Source organism: Canis lupus, chromosome 29 (genome assembly GCF_003254725.2).
Source record: "Canis lupus dingo isolate Sandy chromosome 29, ASM325472v2, whole genome shotgun sequence".
NCBI classification, from domain to species: domain Eukaryota; kingdom Metazoa; phylum Chordata; class Mammalia; order Carnivora; family Canidae; genus Canis; species Canis lupus.
The window spans coordinates 17,771,894-17,791,393 of record NC_064271.1 but is presented as its reverse complement, the minus strand read 5'-3'; the positions used below and the strand labels follow the sequence as shown (position 1 = coordinate 17,791,393).

The window sequence follows — 19,500 nt, the reverse complement described above, 5'->3', positions numbered from 1 at the left end:
TGGAGCCTGCTTCTCCCTCTGCCTGTGTCTCTGCCTCTCTCTCTCTCTCTCTCTCTCTCTCTCTCTCTCCCCATCTCTGTCTCTCATGAATAAATAAATAAAATCTAAAAAAAAAAAAAAAAGAGTCATTCTAGTTACATGGGGGGGGGGGGGGGGGGTACTTGAGCCCGTCTTGAGTGTGTTAAGAATGAAAGGTGAGTGAGATAGCAGGTATAGATGGCATATGGGGAGCTTTTTTCAGGACAGAGTTCAAGAAATGAAACAATAGGTGGAGTAAAGTATGGGGGATCAAGGGAAATAGTGATTTTTAATCTAGATGACATTAAAGCATATTTGTACATTGACATAAGTAATTCTTAGAAATGGAGCTGCAGGCTTCTAATGCATTGGTAGTTAATTCATGAATTATTAACCATGACAACACATTAATATCCAGTTATAGTCACTTGACTAAACGTAGAAAATAATACAAAGGTAAGCTGCTATATTTTGCAGATAGTCTCCCATTTCAATTAAGAATGAAACCCCTGTGGCATGGAGTTATAAGAAATCTGTAGTGAGGGAAGAGGACGTGGAAAAAAATTTTACCCCTAATTTTCCTGATCTATATATCAATTTGGGGACTATGTGGCACTAATAACTAAAGGTACTTGGAATATTTAAAGTAAGACTTTGGATTCCTACACGTTATATTTTTGTGTAAACAGGAACAATCTCTTGAAAGCTCATTAAATGTTTATATGGAGGAAGTATCATTAATACACAAAATAAGCCCAATTATGGAATTATTATCCAATGGAGAATGAATCTAGAATTAAAAAGAGTTCTAAGGACAATTCAGGGTAAGAATGTTTCTCTAAACAGTGCATAGTTTTATGTCTGGATCACCCACACATCCTGCCCCAAGAAGATTAAACGCCTGCTTAGGATTCATTCAGGTCTCCAGTAAGGTCTGAACTTCTCTCATACATGTGCTAAAAAACATCTGTGGCCTGTACAGCTGGCCAGAAAATCAATTATGATTGCAGCAGCCTGGCTATAGAAACTGCAGAAATCAACTTGTTTCTATTTTTAAAGCCTAAAACTTTTAGAGTCAAAATACAGGAAAGCCAGCTTCTTTGAGATTTTAGTTTCTATGGATACATTTTATTTTACAAAAAAGAGGGGTGTTTGAAGTCTTCATCTGGAAGAAAAATATGTTACTAATAATAGTTTAAAAGTAAATATGTGGAAATTAAAAATACATATTCACAAATGCTATATTTTCTGTGGACATGCATTTGATACACAAATAGAGCTAACCTTACATAACCTAGTAAGGCTATTATTGTCTTAGCTATCTGAATTTTGTTCAAATAAAAAATATCCCTGAAATATTTTCTTGCTAACCTTGTTCATCTAATGAGAAAGACAGTCAAATATTCTAAATACGTGTGCGGTCAGTAAAAGATGCTGAAAAAGGATCTTTTAAAGTGCTTAACTCCTAATTGACTATAGGTTTATCTTTATTTCTAAAATTAAAAATAAAAATAAGCGAGACAATATTCCATAGGACTGATACCTAGTCTGCTACTTGCCAGCTAAGTGACCTTAAGCAAATTCTTAATCTCCCTGCGAAAGAAGCAGATGGTAGGAGTATTCAGTACATATGGCTGTTTTGAGGCTCAAACAATAATGTACATACAAGAGCTTTCCAAATCTAGTGATGTAATTTTTACCATCTCAAATCACTGCCCATCATTAGCCTGTCCATCTTTGCTTTAAAAGCTTTCTAGGCTCTTAGTTACTTCTGAGAAAATGGAAGATACTTTTTACTTGCCAGGGTGGTGTTTTTGAGAAGCCTTAACATTTGGGGAAAAACCCTGTCCCTGATGCTTCTAATCTACCCCCAAGATACACTTTTCAGTTTATCACAAATCACATTTTTGTTAAAAACCAAGGTATAACATCTTCTTCATCCACCATAACCAATCCATCATAGAGCTGTATACAGTCTACATCCTCTGCACCACTTGAATTGACTCTTTTCTCTCCATCCCCAGTGCTTCTACATGAGACCAAGTCACCACTGACTTGCCCTTTTTACAAATAAATCTGATTATTATGTCACTTTAAAATATCACTAGAAAAATCAGATTTTGCCAGTTTTCTTTTTAATGGTATCCAACTCAAATCCTCCTTTCTAGTCTAGGCAGTATGCCAATTCTTCATCAATAAAATCAGTCCCATTTCTGTGGCTCTGCCTTCACTCAAGAGGTTTCTCCTTACTTGAGTGTCATCTCTACTTCTCTCTGACACATCCTTCCAACTTAGAGCAGCTAGCATTTACCGACTATTCCATCCACGATGATTTCTCTTTTACTGAAATGCTATTGCCCTTGTAGTCAGACCCATACTGTTTAGCTATATAGTGCAATTTAGCAGTGGAATTTGAACAATACATATGCTGTATAGCATAGCATCAAATGTAGGTAGGCAAACAAAAACTAGATTTACGATAAAAGGGAACAAGGTTCAATTTCCACAGCTGTGCTCAGCTGTGTGCCTTTGGGCAAGTTACTTAACCACTCTGAGCTTCAATCATTTCATCAATGAAATAGATGATACGTCACGTCACAGTGTTGATAAAATTATATAATATCTGAAATCTATAAAATACTTATGCAATGTCTGATACTGTAGCAGGCTGCTATAAACTGTTGTGTGCTACATAATTCCAGGGAGCACCATCATATAGAGCAGGGTATGATATGCCAGCACATTCAACTAGTCATGGTGGTACCTCCTAGTAGGTTAGGTAGTAGTATTTTTAGTTACTTCATATATTTTAACCTTTCTTCCCCTGCAGATTATAGGTGTGGGAGGGCAGCCATCCTCAAGTTATTGTTGACAACATAGTAGGTACAGATTTAGTAAATATTCCCTTGTTCTTCCCATCCCATCCTGCAACAAATTTGCTTCCATGAAGTTGAGTTTTAGACTCATTCATCGGGTTTCATTAAAGAGTGTATTAAAAATATATGCCACATAAAACAAATTGCTATTTCTTTTTCAGGGACAGCTTTATGGGCACTGCCCTGACATTTCCTGGTGCCACCTCTTTGAAATTCAGTGTGAGAGATTTCTTTTGGAACTCAGTCTAAGAAAAGCTTTGCTTCTCTTAAGAAACATGTATAAATCACAGGAATGCTGATAAATATGTAATAGACTGTGTTTCTTTTTTTATTTTCGTTATCAGGAAACTGAAGGCCAAATAGAATATTCCACTTTAGCAACTAACTAGAGTCTCAGGAGTTGGAGGACCTTATCAAACTTTCCCCTTGGTGGTCTTTCTATACCATCGACTGTAACATAACTTTACCTATAAACAAATGTACCTGCTCATTTTCCACTAATATCTGTTCTCTCTTTCTTCATTTTATTAATAAAATTCTATGAGTTTTATAGTTGGGTACATGGAAGCCCAGTTTGAGATAACATATATCTCAGCCTCTTTCGGCAAGTGACAAATCGGATGTGAACAGGAGTGCTGTGTACAAATTCTGGGTCATGCCCTCAAACAAGAAACTCTTTACTCTCCACTTCCTCTTTTCTCTTCTGAGGGAATATAATTTGGCATGGTGCTGATGAGCCGACTTTGACCTTGTAGAAGAGGGCAATGTCTTAGACGAGACAGTAAAAATACAGAAGGAGCCCTAGAAGATCATCAAACCCCACCCCACTGGACTCCAGTCCAGTTGAACTTTCATGTAAGCGAAAAATAAGCTTTCAGTTATAAGCTCGTGTTATTTTGGTCCTTTTTAAGCAGCTGAATCAATAGCCTATCTAATATACCTTCATCCTAATGTTTTGTTTTTACTTATATAGTTTACATTTTTTAAAGATATTATTTATTTATTCATGAGAGCAGAAAGAGAGGCAAAGTCATAGGCAGAGGGAGAAGCTGGCTCCCTGAGGAGAGCTCGATGGGGGACTCGATCCCAGGACCAGAGCCAAAGGCAGAAGCTCAACTACTGAACCACCCAGGGGCCCCTATAGTTTACTTTTTTAATGTATATTTCTTTAAGCTATTTCTACTACTTTTGTATGAATGGAAAAATATAAGAAATGACCCCTCCAACACTGACAACTTTGACAATCGGAATCTGCCTGAACCCCTATCATACTTTAAACAGATCCATTTCTGAAGTAGAATGATTCTCTTTTCAAAATGTGCTCAAAGGGGAATATGAATTTGCATTTGTTTAGACCTTCTACTTCAAAGCACTGTCCTATCTTATGCAGAAGGGAGAAGTAAAAAGAGAACCTTCTGTTCTTCAGCTTCAACAAGGCATATTCATGGCATCTTTCCCAAACTCAAATAGGTGAACTGACCTTAGCAATCAAGGAAAGAGGATTAACAGATGTGACAGTTAAGCAGTGATCTTGAGGATCATTTTTCTTCATGTGAATGGACTTATAAAGAATTAAAATAGCAATACATATTCAACTTCATAAGCTAAACATTTTAGGAAGTCTTAAAACCATGGTGACCTCTCTTCTCCTTGTCCCCACTCAACCTGAGGTAACCAATGGTTAAGTATTCATTTTTGCATTTCCCTATTCTCATACAGCCATATCTGGACACATCTAGGCTTATCCTTGACTTAGTACATCAGGAACATAAAACATACACAATTAACTCACATTCATAAAAACTGAGATAAATATTTCCTAGTATGGCTGTATTAAATTTTAAACAACCAACCTCATTTTAAGGGAAATAATTTAATTAGCTAGTCTCCTATTGATATAATAGAAAAAAAAACTTACTATACATGTATTTTAGAGATCAATTTCTACTAATTCTATGTCTAAATTGTATCTTCAAATCCATCTAATTTTCTCTGTCTCCCCCATCTTCACCATAGGCCAGGCTACCACCATCATTCACTGGGACTATCGCAATAGTTTCCTCTTCGTCTCTAGGCCTCCATTCTTGCACCTTGAAATCCATTCCTACAGAAGACCCAGCACCATCTTTTAAAAACTTAAACCAATGAAGTCATCCTCGATTATAAGCTTCCAATTGCTTCCATTGATGTGAGAAGAAAATCCAAACTCCTTCCAAAGTTCCAAAAGATAAAAAGCTTCCGTAGCTTTTAACACTGTGCCTGCCTAAGCCAGCCATATTCGCTCTGCCACCCTGGTTTTTGTTTTGTTGCCCTTTTTTTTTTTTTTTTTTTTTTGCTTTGGGGCCTCTGTAGAGATTTACTTCTTCTTTGCTGCATCCCTCACTCAAATATAAGTACCCTGAGAGGAAAGATCTTCTCTCTTTTATTGTCATATTCCTAGCACCAAGACACCAAGAACAGTACTTGGCATATAAAATGTGCTCAATAAATATGTCAAATAAATGTATTAATCAATCAATTTCAAACAGACTGTGTTCTGTGTATTTTCTGATTGAAAGTTCTATTCCCTCTGTTGAGAAAAAAGGAAAAAAAACTATTGACTTCATAATTAGGTGGCCTGGATTTCCATCCCAACTCTATCTTTTGCTACTAAGTAATTTAATGCTTTAGGCCTCAGTTATTATATTTGGAAAATGTGGAATAATGACCTAGCTTTCTGGTTTACAAAGATCAAATGAGGTTAATAGATGTAAAGATATTCAAAAAACTCTAAAATGTTATGCTATTATTTCAATAAACTGGTACATAAATAAGCAATGAAAATATTATGTATTGAATTAAATTGGACATTTAAATAATTTGAATAATAATTACATGTAAAATATATTCATAAAACTTTTTACCTTTTTATAACTGGATATTCTCTGACATATGTGCTCAATTTTTTCACTGCAAATGGCACTGAATTTACTCTGAAGGTCAGTAGGAATCACTTCATTTAAAGAGTTAAGGCTGGTGCAGTTTTGTACAAAATAATCATCACTTTTAGCCAGGGCTTCAAGAATCTGTAGTAATACAAACACATACACACACACACACACGCACACAGAACAAGAAAAGAAAACCTTCAAAATTAGCCAAATAAAATTTTCACAATTCTAGAACAGAGTGACTCTCCCTAGCACACTTCTCTTAGCTGCCTGGGATTTCCATGTTCAATAAAACCCTCACAGTGAAGTGATGGACTTGCGTAGTTTGGGCTCTCATGTTTTGCTTTCTGCCAGCTATAAAAGGTTGCCTGAGGGAAGTGAGTGGACTTCAAAGACTCCCTGCTGGATAAATCAGGATGCTCTGATGTGGTAACACATTGCCTATATTTTAGTCAGTCACTCAGAACATTTTTTTTTCTCAATTTCTTAGTAGAACAACAAAGGGTAAGTAAGGAAAACCAATCGAATGGCATCCTTATTTTCTACTGAGAGCCTAGTACAGAGAATGCATATAGCATATATTTGTTGACGAAATGAATAAATAAGAAATTCTCCTGCTGGGATCCCTGGGTGGCGCAGCGGTTTAGCGCCTGCCTTTGGCCCAGGGCGCGATCCTGGAGACCCGGGATCGAACCCCACGTCGGGCTCCCGGTGCATGGAGCCTGCTTCTCCCTCTGCCTCTCTCTCTCTCTCTCTCTCTCTGTGTGACTATCATAAATAAATAAAAATTAAAAAAAAAAAAAAAAAAAAAGAAATTCTCCTGCTAAAGTAAAATCAATGATAGTTGCAGTGTCTGAGCTCTATCTGACAAAAGCATCCATATGATGTGTTCAATTAATAAATCCCTTTGGCTATTTGAATCAATTGTAAGATAGCATTTGTGTATGCTTGTGTGTATACACACTATTGATCATGGAGAATTTCCAATGAATTGAGAATTAATTATGTGTCATGTTTATGACTGTTCAAAGATTGCAAGGATTGATTATACCCTTACCTGACATTTTTATAATATATAATACATGTATAATAATTTGTAATATAATACATCTTATATTGTATGCGAGATACAATGTATAGATGCTATGTTTATTTGAGCTCCCTCACCACCTCTACCTCCCTATCTTGCAAAGTGTGAGTTTTTTTGTTTAATCACTACTCTAGAAAGTAGAGCTCAGTTTATGAACAGCAGTGTGATCTTGGTTAAATTTCTTAATTTCTTTTATTTTCTTCATGTGTAAAATGGAAATATTTGCAGTACTTATCCGTTGTGATATAAGAATAACTCGTGTAACTTTGCAAATTTGACATAACTAGAAAAAGATGATAATATCCTGGTTCTAAACGCTTATCTGGATTGCCTTAAAAATATAATATAGTTGGGAAGGGTGCGTCTTGAAAATACAGATTCTATATCGAAAGATACATAGTGGTGGAACATCATCAGAAAGATGGAATTTTTTGAGGTTGACTTTCAGAATATAAAACAAAACCATAAGATAATTAATTTTGAAATAGTGCATTTGGGTTTCTATCTTATTTTCTCCCACTAAAATCTTAAAAAATACATGCTATAAATGCTAAATCTATCTCAACCACACATATATGAAACAAAGATTAACATGAAAAAATAAAAGTAGTGAAGCTATATGTCATATTTCTTACTTATAATACCTGAATCCTCACAGGGTGATAGAAGAGCAGATGAAATACTAAAACTCAGACCTGAGGAGGGTCCAATAGGAGGTTTTATTGATTTACCTGGTGAAAGGATCATGAAAAGCAAGCACTGGGTCACTTACCACATGTTTCATCTATTTGGATGAAAACGCCCCTCCTCCCCTTGTATCTTGGTTTAGTCTAAAGACAAAGGGTGATCTCCTTCCTAACTAAAAATTATATAAATGTCTGAGGGTCTATTCATAAATGGATCTTGAAGCTTTGTGAAATTTTATGAAATAAACATGAGACTTGCAGCATTTGAAGTTTCTTATAATACATTTCATGACTTCAAATACTTTTCAGAGGATTATCTACATTTAAAAAAGCACCACCTGTCACAAAAACCATCTGAAAGGTATTCATGATACTGAATCAACAGATGTAGCAAACTTAACTAAATGCAGAGAAGCCTTTGCCAAATCAACTAACATTTGCCTGGGCAAGAGTCCCATCTAACTTCGCACTGTACTCCAAAAGAGATCAATAAAAGGGAAGGTTGTACGCATTACCGAGTAATGGGGAAAAAAAAAAGAAAAGAAAGTTGAATGAGCTGACAGCTAAAGCATATACAGCTACTTACATTTTTTAAAGTAGAGGAGGGAGAGGATGTCAGTTACTTTATTTAGAACAAAATCCTCAGTTTTCCCAGGATCACTCATACCTTGGCAGTGAGGCTGAAGAAACCTTTGGGCTCAATCATCTTCTCCACCACGTTACACTTTATCCCAGCTGTGCTGTCATACTCATACACGACACCATATTCCAGGTGGACGTTATCCACTGTTAGACTCACATGCTCCTTCTTCCCGTCGATGATGGCCATGGTGTTAAACTTGTCAATTACCTCTGGAACAAAGACAGTTTTAATTCAGCAAATTCAGGAAGGGTTTGTTAGTCTCTTCAAAAATTTGAGTCTCTCTGAATAATTTTTAAAGATTTCTTTAAAGGATGACTAAATCTGATATCCTTGTTAACATTTTGTAAAAACAAGAACGCTTAAAAAAACATATGTTTGAATGATCCAAATCTCACCACTAACATGACTAGTCCTTGCACATCCATTTTGATCTATGTACCATATGTATGCCTATTTATACCATTATAAACATTATACCTACAATTTTATATTTTTTTTAAATTAAAAGCATGCATGACGGGACACTGGAGTGGCTCAGTGGTTGAGCGTCTGCCTCTGGCTCAGGTCGTGATCCTGGGGTCCGGGGATCGAGTCTCACATCGGGCTCCCTCTGGGAGCCTGCTACTCCCTCTGCTGGGTCTCTGCCTCTCTCTGTGTGTCTCTCATGAATAAATAAATAAATCTTAAAAAAAAAAACATGCATGACTTAAGACAGGGCTCCTAAAACTGCCTCCAACATTGAATGAATACTTGTTCAAACCAGAAAAAAAAATATATATAAAGCCATTCTGAAGAAGCAGAAAGGAGATGCAATAATCATTTTTTTCAGCAGACAAGATGCATGAATTTTCCGAAACAGCATATTCTACAGATAGCTCATTGAGAAAATTTGTCATTGTTCACTATAACATTTTCTTTTTTTTTTAACATTTTCTTTTTAAAAAAATATTTTATTCATTTATTCATGATAGACACAGAGAGAGAGAGGCAGAAACACAGGCAGAGGGATAAGCAGGCTCCATGCAGGGAGCCCGATGGGGGACTCTATTCCTGGACTCCGGCATCACGCCCTGAGCCAAAGACAGACGCTCAACTACTGAGCCACCCAGGTGTCCCTCACTATAACATTTTTATCTGGAATGTCTTCCTCTAGGTGTTTGGCCTACAATCAGTCAGCTGGTATAAAAACATCTAAAATCTCAAGCAAGAAACCACTGAGAAACCTAACAGCAAATATTAAATTAGCAAAAATAGAATATTAATTAACTAAAAACTGTTAAGTCTTAGAATGGTAGAAACAAACAAAAAAGAATGGTAGAAACAGTAAATACAAAATAGGCAAAAGCAGAATAATGGTTTATTTTAAAATAATTGAGTCCCAGAATAGCTAGAAATCAATTATCAGAGCATCTCATCAACCCTTTCATTGTGGCAGTAATGATGATGAGCAAAAAAAAGCTAACTCTAAATGAAGAATAAAGTCCTTAAGATAAGGTCCTGAGATTTGTCCTGGTTTAAATAATTAAGGAAGTTGATATGTCATAACAACCTTGGTGCTCCAGTGTGGTTGAAATATTTCTAATACCATCCATTATCTAGTGGCTCCTACCAAGTGGTCTTCCTGGAGTGGAGGGAACACAGCTTTTCCTGAGTCCCCCACCACCCACCTTATGATCAGTGTGTTTAGGGGATTATGTAACTGTGCTGGTTTGGAAGAACCTAATAGTACAATAAAAATGTCCAGAGTTATCCACCAATAATATAAATGGAAAGATACCAGAGTTATCCACCAATAATAAAAATGGAAATATACCAGGAAAAAGTAAGAGAGGATTCAAGGACTTGTGTGAAAAAGTGTCGAAACAATAATTCAAGGTATTTGTCAAATACAAACATAAAATTAATTGCCTCCATCCCTTTACCCTTGGGTAAAGCCACCAAATACAGCAATCTGTTGGTTTGCTTCACTGATAAAACAGAAATTATGGGTTCTCATCAAAAGATCTCTCTCTCTCTCTCTCAAAAAAAAAAAGACCTTTCTCATTTTTACATTATTAGTTTGTTTCTTTCATTACAATTAATGCTAGAATACAGTAAAAGTTACTTGAATCAAGAAAGTGGTTTCAAAGGGACCATAGACTTTCTTTCTAAATGAGGGCTTCAAATTTTAGTACCCTTACGGATCAGATCTTATTAAAACAGAGATTCTGTTGCAATAGATCTGGGGTGGGGCTGCGATTCTGCATCTCTCCAGGTGATGCTGCAGCTGCTGGTCTGTGAACCACACTGGATTAGGAAGGTCTATACAACATTTAAACTCAAAACAAGGAAACACATTATAACCTGGGTTTAAATCCTCATTCTATCACTTACTAGCTTGGGCAAATCTCTTCGTCTAATAAGCCTCAATTTCTTCTTCCATAAAATAAGGATGATGACAATAATTCTTTTGCGAGATTTCCTTTTTTGGTGACTTTATGAGATAATCCATGTAAAATACTTAATAAAGTGCCTAACAGAGTATACTAACTATGACATGTTAGTCATTAGGTAGTATTGTTTATGAATTTGACATGACATCTATTTGGTGAAAATATCTTAAGAAAGTGGTTTGACCATATCAGGTTTTCAATAATTGGGACTAGCACAGGCATACTGAAAAAGGGTACTACTATAAGCAAATGGAGAGAAAAAGAAGGAACGTACCTTCTACTTTGCAGTCAAAAGCATCTCCTACTTCATCTCCAGGGGGTTTGGAGTTAGACTTTTGAAGGTCTTCTTGAGCGCTCTCAATGCTATTATAAACCCATTGTATGGAATCTTGCTGGAATGAGGAGGGGAAGGAAACCTCAGAGGTATTAGTGCTTCTAAAAATGCATGTTCATTCCCTAAACCTGCTTTAGGAGAGTTGACGATCTTATTTATTCTTCCAGTTTATTCAAAGATAATAAAATGTGAAAGAGAAGGGAAACCAACATCAGAAACTACAAAAAGTTGGGGCACCTGGGTGGCTCAGTGGTTGAGCATCTGCCTTAAGCTCAGGACATGATCCTGGGGTCCTGGGATCAAGTCCCACATCAGGCTCCCTGAAGGGAGCCTGCTTCTCCCTCTGCCTGTGTCTCTGCTTCTTTCTGTGTCTCTCAGGAATAAATAAATAAAATCTTTAAAAAAAGAAACTAATAAGTCAATGGTAATTATATTATTTAACAAACTGACTTTCTTGCTTGAAATTTTATCTTCCAAAGGTGTTTTTAAATAAGATGTATTTACCAAAATATATTTTTTTGAAAACGATGTATTTCCCAAGGATCTTATTTAAATGCCTTAAGTATAAATTAAAATAAACTATAAATTTCATTTTTAAATAAATGTCAGATGGACAGTTTTCTGAATAATAATCATCTATCACTATACAAATCATTTAAATGTTCTTCCTAACACATATATTTAATACAGTCAATGCTTTTTTGAATCAAACCAAAGAACACCTTTCATTTCATTAGGGTCCCAAGTGATGTAACTATTTCTTAATCCTATCATGTCCTAAATCATTCTATATTTTAATTAAAATAGCAGTTGCCATCTTATTTAAATAAATAAGAGGAAGTGGCCTCTAAGTAGATGCTTTCAGGTCTGCATTACTTTAAAGTTTATACTTTTCCTAGGTCAGATGACAAACTGAATTGCACTCCTGAAGTGTGATAGAATTTACATTATCGATTTTTTTCTTGTATTCACTTCACAATTGTGTTTAATTATATTTTGCTATCCATCATCAAAATGCCAGTTAACATTTGATCATTCAAATAACCTGCTGTGGCCCCAAAGGAACCACTCACTCCAGTATCCACACCTCTGTGCAGCATCTTCACACACTGACCTGAGGTTTGGTCACAGGATCTGGTTTTCCCAAAGGGATATTAGCAAGCATGATATAAATAGAGTTGATCTCTTTATCCCCTCTTAAAATGCAGACACCATGCAGGAAGGAAAATCTGCTAGACTAGAAAGGGAGGCCATGTAGAGGAGCTCCGGAGTGAGAGAACACAAGGAGGGAGGTTGCAGAGCCCAGGCATTCCCAGCATAACTCCCACCACATTGGGTCCCTTCACAGGAACCAACACTCGGTCAACTCACAGAATGAAAAAAAATAATCAATCGTTGTTTTAAGCTACTAGGTTTTGGGACAGTCTGCTTTGTGGCAGACGCTTAACCGACTGATCCACCCAGGCGCCCCTATTTATTGATTTTCTTAATCATTTCACTAACCAACTCCTCTCTAAGAAAGCAGTCAAGGAAAATGAAAAGGAACAAAACTCAAATCAATTGGACTACTTATCAAAATTCTGACTGAAAGGGAAAGGTTTGATAATTTCAGAAGTGTCTTTTAAAAAAATTTCATTCAATAATATAATATAGTTCAATAAATATTTATTAAACCATTATAAACCAGAATAACCTATGAGTCTATGCATGAATTCCAATTTGCTATGCTAGTTTGACCTTATTAATAAGCAAAATTGATGAGCTATTTTCTTGTAGGTTCAGTATTTTGCAGGATGTCATTTCCTGATCTATGAGAAAATAGCCATTCGTCTCTCTGGTTTGGACATAAAGACACATTCTCAAATCCAGAAGAGAGTACTTGTCTGTTGATGAAGGAAAAGATACAAAGCCTCTCCTCTAAAGTTCCTTTTACATCTAGTTGATTAATCTGAGAGAATTTTCTCTTATAGGCCAATATTCACTTGTGCTTCATGGGATAAGCTTTGCCTGTAAATTAGGACTCTAATTTTATTTTTCTACAGCACTTGAAATTTAGTCAGAGGATAATGCTTAGAATTTTAAGTAATGACAAGTACATTTTGGTATTTTCTTTTAAGAGCTAAATCCAGTTACTTAAACAAATATATCCAAAACTCAATCACAGACCCTATAAAAGCCACACAGACACATAATAACCGTTATAAATCCTAAAGCATTCACAAAGGTCAAGAAAACAATTAAAACCTTTGGATTTCAATTTGATAAACGGTATTTGAAAATTCATAGCACAATGTCTACAGCCATATCACCCTGAATGCACGCGATCTTGTCTGAAAATTCATAGCACAAAATGAATGAAAGGAAAATCCACCAGAGCACTTTTTAAATAGATGAAGATATCGTGACAATAAGCTGCAATCATTTAAGCATAATTGATCATAGATAATTATAATTATAATTAATAATAATTATAATAACACAATCATAATGCTGAGCTTATACCATGCTTAAATGTGATCCTAGAAGCAGAAACCTGTGTTGTGCTCTAGGCTTTCTACGTAAGTATGCAATGAGATCTAGATAAGCTGCAGGGCAGTTTACCTTCATTGGTCTCCTATATTTCCTGCAGGCTGTAACATGTGCAATAACGCTGGCATGGGTCTCTTTACTGACATTGATTCCATTTACTTTGATAATACACTGTCCAGGGTGGAGACCAGCTGCTGCAGCCACAGTTCCTTCAAATACAAATAGGAAAATTGCCAAAAATTTGAGGAATGACATTCATTTTTATCACATATACAACAAGGAAAGTAATTTTTAAGTATAACAGAGATCTGGCTAGTATGCTCTTGATAAATTTAGTTCTGATAGCAATGCCCTCTCAAAATTTTTCTACTTTTCATCTGGCCACTCAAACTGTGATTAACAAAATATTCTCACATCTCCCTGAGAGTTAGTTTGAAGGATTATTGTAAAGTGACCTTTAACATGTTAGTCAGATATTCCCCCTCTCAAATGTCTAGTCAGTCTTAATTTTCTACATATGCGTATATAATGGCAAAATGGAAAGCCAGAAATTATGTCTTATTTATCTTTCTTTAGTCTATAAAAATCTCTAAATATTAAAATAGTATTCACTTTAATTGGCTTTTCTTAGTAACATTTAAGAACATTTGTTATTGGAAATTTCAGTTTTATTTCTTTTTATTTTTTAAATTCAATTATAATTAACATACAGCATTGTATTAGTTTCAGGTGTACAATATAATGATTCACCAATTCTATAATAACTTTCATGTTTTAAAATGCAGTTATAAGAAATTCTTAGGGAAAAAAATCAAGTCAACTAGCAACTACAAATAGACTGGATTTGCTAAGTAAAATAAGTGTTCAGGATATCTAAAAAGGGTCAGGAACCACAGAATTGGTAGAGAATAAAACTAATCAGATAACATCAATGGTCAATCATTTATTTGCACAGATGAAGACTTAAATACGCAAGTGGCATATTCTATCAGGGAGTTAAGATTTTCAGAAACTTTCAGTCATTATTATTTGATATTCTGAGCACATCAACATTTACATAGCACCATTAATAAATACAATGAATATAATTATTATAAGTGATTATAAAACTTATGTTAGAAGAGCCTTCTTTTGTAAGCAATTTCTCCAATGAAGGAATTATCAAACATTTTAGACAACATAATTTATATTCAAGAAGACAGTATGTATTTTTTTTCTCACTAAAATTCACTCCTAGAAATACTAAGTGATTTTTCTGGATTGAAGCAGGTCTTGGAGGGAAAAGGGATGCTCCCTATAGAAAGAATAGCCTAAAAAAAGAAACTGAATCAAGAAATAACCTGGACAGAACAGGATGCGGAGGAGGAGCAAGATGGCGGAAGAGTAGGGTCCCCAAATCACCTGTCTCCACCAAACTACCTAGAAAACCTTCCAATTATCCTGAAAATCTATGAATTCGGCCTGAGATTTAAAGAGAGACCAGCTGGAATGCAACAGTGAGAAGAGCTCGCGCTTCTATCAAGGTAGGAAGACGGGGAAAAAGAAATAAAGAAACAAAGGCCTCCAAGGGGGAGGGGCCCGCGAGGAGCCGGGCTGAGGCCGGGGCGAGTGTCCCCAGGACAGGAGAGCCCCGTCCCGGAGACGCAGGAGCTGCACCGACCTTCCCGGGGGAAAGGGGCTCGTGGGGAGGTGGAGCAGGACCCAGGAGGGCGGGGATGCCCTCGGGCTCCCGGGGACACTAACAGACACCTGCGCGCCGGGAGAGTGCGCCGAGCTCCCTAAGGGCTGCAGCGCGCACGGCGGGACCCGGAGCAGCTCGGGGGGCTCGGGGGCGGCTCCGCGGAGGGGGCTGCGCGGCCCCGGGAACAGCTCGGCCGGGCTCGGGCAGAGGAAGAGGCTCCGTGCGGAGGGGGCTGCGCGGTTCCAGGAGCAGCTCGGAGGGGCTCGGGCGGCGGCTCCGCGGAGGGGGCTGCGCGGCCCGGGAGCGCGAATCCAACAGCGCAGGCTCCGGAGCACAGGGCGCCGGGACACAGCCCAGGATCCCGCCTCCCCCGAGACAGGCAGAGGCCGGGAGGGCCCAGGACAGCGAGGACGCTCCTGCCCCAGCTGAGCAGATCAGCGGCCCCGCCCCGGAGCCTCCAGGCCCTGCAGACGGAGTTCCTGCCGGAGCTGAATCCAGGTTTCCAGAGCTGCCCCGCCACTGAGGCTGTTCCTCCTGCGGCCTCACGGGTAAACAACCCCCACCGAGCCCTGCACCAGGCAGGGGCACAGCAGCTCCCCCAACTGCTAACACCTGAAAATCAGCACAACAGGCCCCTCCCCCAGAACACCAGCTAGACTGACAACTTCCAGGAGAAGCCAAGGGACTTAAAGAACACAGAATCAGAAGATACTCCCCCGTGGTTCTTTTTTTTTGTTTGTTTTGTTTTGCTTTTTGATTTGTTTCCTTCCCCCACCCCCCCTTTTTTTTCTCCTTTCTTTTTCTTTCTCTTTTTCTTCTTTTTTTTTCTTTCGTTTTTTTTTCTCTTCCCTTTTTTTTCTCTTTCTCTTTTCTTTCCTTCTTTCTCTCCTCTCTTTTTCTCTTTTTCCCAATACAACTTGCTTTTGGCCACTCTGCACTGAGCAAAATGACTAGAAGGAAAACCTCACCTCAAAAGAAAGAATCAGAAACAGTCCTCTCTCCCACAGAGTTACAAAATCTGGATTACAATTCAATGTCAGAAAGCCAATTCAGAAGCACTATTATACAGCTACTGGTGGCTCTAGAAAAAAGTATAAAGGACTCAAGAGACTTCATGACTGCAGAATTTAGAGCTAATCAGGCAGAAATTAAAAATCAATTGAATGAGATGCAATCCAAACTAGAAGTCCTAACGACGAGGGTTAACGAGGTGGAAGAACGAGTGAGTGACATAGAAGACAAGTTGATAGCAAAGAGGGAAACTGAGGAAAAAAGAGACAGACAATTAAAAGACCATGAGGATAGATTAAGGGAAATAAACGACAGCCTGAGGAAGAAAAACCTACGTTTAATTGGGGTTCCCGAGGGTGCCGAAAGGGACAGAGGGCCAGAATATGTATTTGAACAAATTCTAGCTGAAAACTTTCCTAATCTGGGAAGGGAAACAGGCATTCAGACCCAGGAAATAGAGAGATCCCCCCCTAAAATCAATAAAAACCGTTCAACACCTCGACATTTAATTGTGAAGCTTGCAAATTCCAAAGATAAGGAGAACATCCTTAAAGCAGCAAGAGACAAGAAATCCCTGACTTTTATGGGGAGGAGTATTAGGGTAACAGCAGACCTCTCCACAGAGACCTGGCAGGCCAGAAAGGGCTGGCAGGATATATTCAGGGTCCTAAAGGAGAAGAACATGCAACCAAGAATACTTTATCCAGCAAGGCTCTCATTCAAAATGGAAGGAGAGATAAAGAGCTTCCAAGACAGGCAGCAACTAAAAGAATATGTGACCTCCAAACCAGCTCTGCAAGAAATTTTAAGGGGGACTCTTAAAATTCCCCTTTAAGAAGAAGTTCAGTGGAACAGTCCACAAAAACAAAGACTGAATAGATATCATGATGACACTAAACTCCTATCTCTCAATAGTAACTCTGAATGTGAACGGGCTTAATGACCCCATCAAAAGGCGCAGGGTTTCAGACTGGATAAAAAAGCAGGACCCATCTATTTGCTGTCTACAAGAGACTCATTTTAGACAGAAGGACACCTACAGCCTGAAAATAAAAGGTTGGAGAACCATTTACCATTCGAATGGTCCTCAAAAGAAAGCAGGGGTAGCCATCCTTATATCAGATAAACTAAAATTTACCCCAAAGACTGTAGTGAGAGATGAAGAGGGACACTATATCATACTTAAAGGATCTATTCAACAAGAGGACTTAACAATCCTCAATATATATGCTCCGAATGTGGGAGCTGCCAAATATATAAATCAATTATTAACCAAAGTGAAGAAATACTTAGATAATAATACACTTATACTTGGTGACTTCAATCTAGCTCTTTCTATACTCGATAGGTCTTCTAAGCACAACATCTCCAAAGAAACGAGAGCTTTAAATGATACACTGGACCAGATGGATTTCACAGATATCTACAGAACTTTACATCCAAACTCAACTGAATACACATTCTTCTCAAGTGCACATGGAACTTTCTCCAGAATAGACCACATATTGGGACACAAATCGGGTCTGAACCGATACCAAAAGATTGGGATTGTCCCCTGCATATTCTCGGACCATAATGCCTTGAAATTAGAACTAAATCACAACAAAAAGTTTGGAAGGACCTCAAACACGTGGAGGTTAAGGACCATCCTGCTAAAAGATAAAAGGGTCAACCAGGAAATTAAGGAAGAATTAAAAAGATTCATGGAAACTAATGAAAATGAAGATACAACCATTCAAAATCTTTGGGATGCAGCAAAAGCAGTCCTAAGGGGGAAATACATCGCAATACAAGCATCCATTCAAAAACTGGAAAGAACTCAAATACAAAAGCTAACCTTACACATAAAGGAGCTAGAGAAAAAACAGCAAATAGATCCTACACCCAAGAGAAGAAGGGAGTTAATAAAGATTCGAGCAGAACTCAACGAAATCGAGATCAGAAGAACTGTGGAACAGATCAACAGAACCAGGAGTTGGTTCTTTGAAAGAATTAATAAGATAGATAAACCATTAGCCAGCCTTATTAAAAAGAAGAGAGAGAAGACTCAAATTAATAAAATCATGAATGAGAAAGGAGAGATCACTACCAACACCAAGGAAATACAAACGATTTTAAAAACATATTATGAACAGCTATACGCCAATAAATTAGGCAATCTAGAAGAAATGGACGCATTCCTGGAAAGCCACAAACTACCAAAACTGGAACAGGAAGAAATAGAAAACCTGAACAGGCCAATAACCAGGGAGGAAATTGAAGCAGTCATCAAAAACCTCCCAAGACACAAGAGTCCAGGGCCAGATGGCTTCCCAGGGGAATTTTATCAAACGTTTAAAGAAGAAATCATACCTATTCTCCTAAAGCTGTTTGGAAAGATAGAAAGAGATGGAGTACTTCCAAATTCATTCTATGAGGCCAGCATCACCTTAATTCCAAAACCAGACAAAGATCCCACCAAAAAGGAGAATTACAGACCAATATCCCTGATGAACATGGATGCAAAAATTCTCAACAAGATACTGGCCAATAGGATCCAACAGTACATTAAGAAAATTATTCACCATGACCAAGTAGGATTTATCCCTGGGACACAAGGCTGGTTCAACACCCGTAAAACAATCAATGTGATTCATCATATCAGCAAGAGAAAAACCAAGAACCATATGATCCTCTCATTGGATGCAGAGAAAGCATTTGACAAAATACAGCATCCGTTCCTGATCAAAACTCTTCAGAGTGTAGGGATAGAGGGAACATTCCTCGACATCTTAAAAGCCATCTATGAAAAGCCCACAGCAAATATCATTCTCAATGGGGAAGCACTAGGAGCCTTTCCCCTAAGATCAGGAACAAGACAGGGATGTCCACTCTCACCACTGCTGTTCAACATAGTACTGGAAGTCCTAGCCTCAGCAATCAGACAACAAAAAGACATTAAAGGCATTCAAATTGGCAAAGAAGAAGTCAAACTCTCCCTCTTCGCCGATGACATGATACTCTACATAGAAAACCCAAAAGTCTCCACCCCAAGATTGCTAGAACTCATACAACAATTCGGTAGCGTGGCAGGATACAAAATCAATGCCCAGAAGTCAGTGGCATTTCTATACACTAACAATGAGACTGAAGAAAGAGAAATTAAGGAGTCAATCCCATTTACAATTGCACCCAAAAGCATAAGATACCTAGGAATAAACCTAACCAAAGATGTAAAGGATCTATACCCTCAAAACTATAGAACACTTCTGAAAGAAATTGAGGAAGACA

General features: G+C 37.7%; 1 protein-coding gene across 1 annotated transcript in view; it reads right to left on the bottom strand.

Moving 5' to 3' along the window:
* Positions 1–19,500, bottom strand: part of PREX2 (phosphatidylinositol-3,4,5-trisphosphate dependent Rac exchange factor 2) — a 288,100-nt gene that overhangs the window by 121,411 nt on the left and 147,189 nt on the right. The window contains exons 20-23 of the mRNA XM_025477924.3: positions 13,611–13,747; positions 10,950–11,067; positions 8,268–8,452; positions 5,798–5,959 (exon numbers count right to left, since the gene is read on the bottom strand). Coding sequence (XP_025333709.1) covers positions 5,798–5,959; positions 8,268–8,452; positions 10,950–11,067; positions 13,611–13,747 — 602 coding nt within the window. The remainder of the gene's footprint in view (positions 1–5,797; positions 5,960–8,267; positions 8,453–10,949; positions 11,068–13,610; positions 13,748–19,500) is intronic.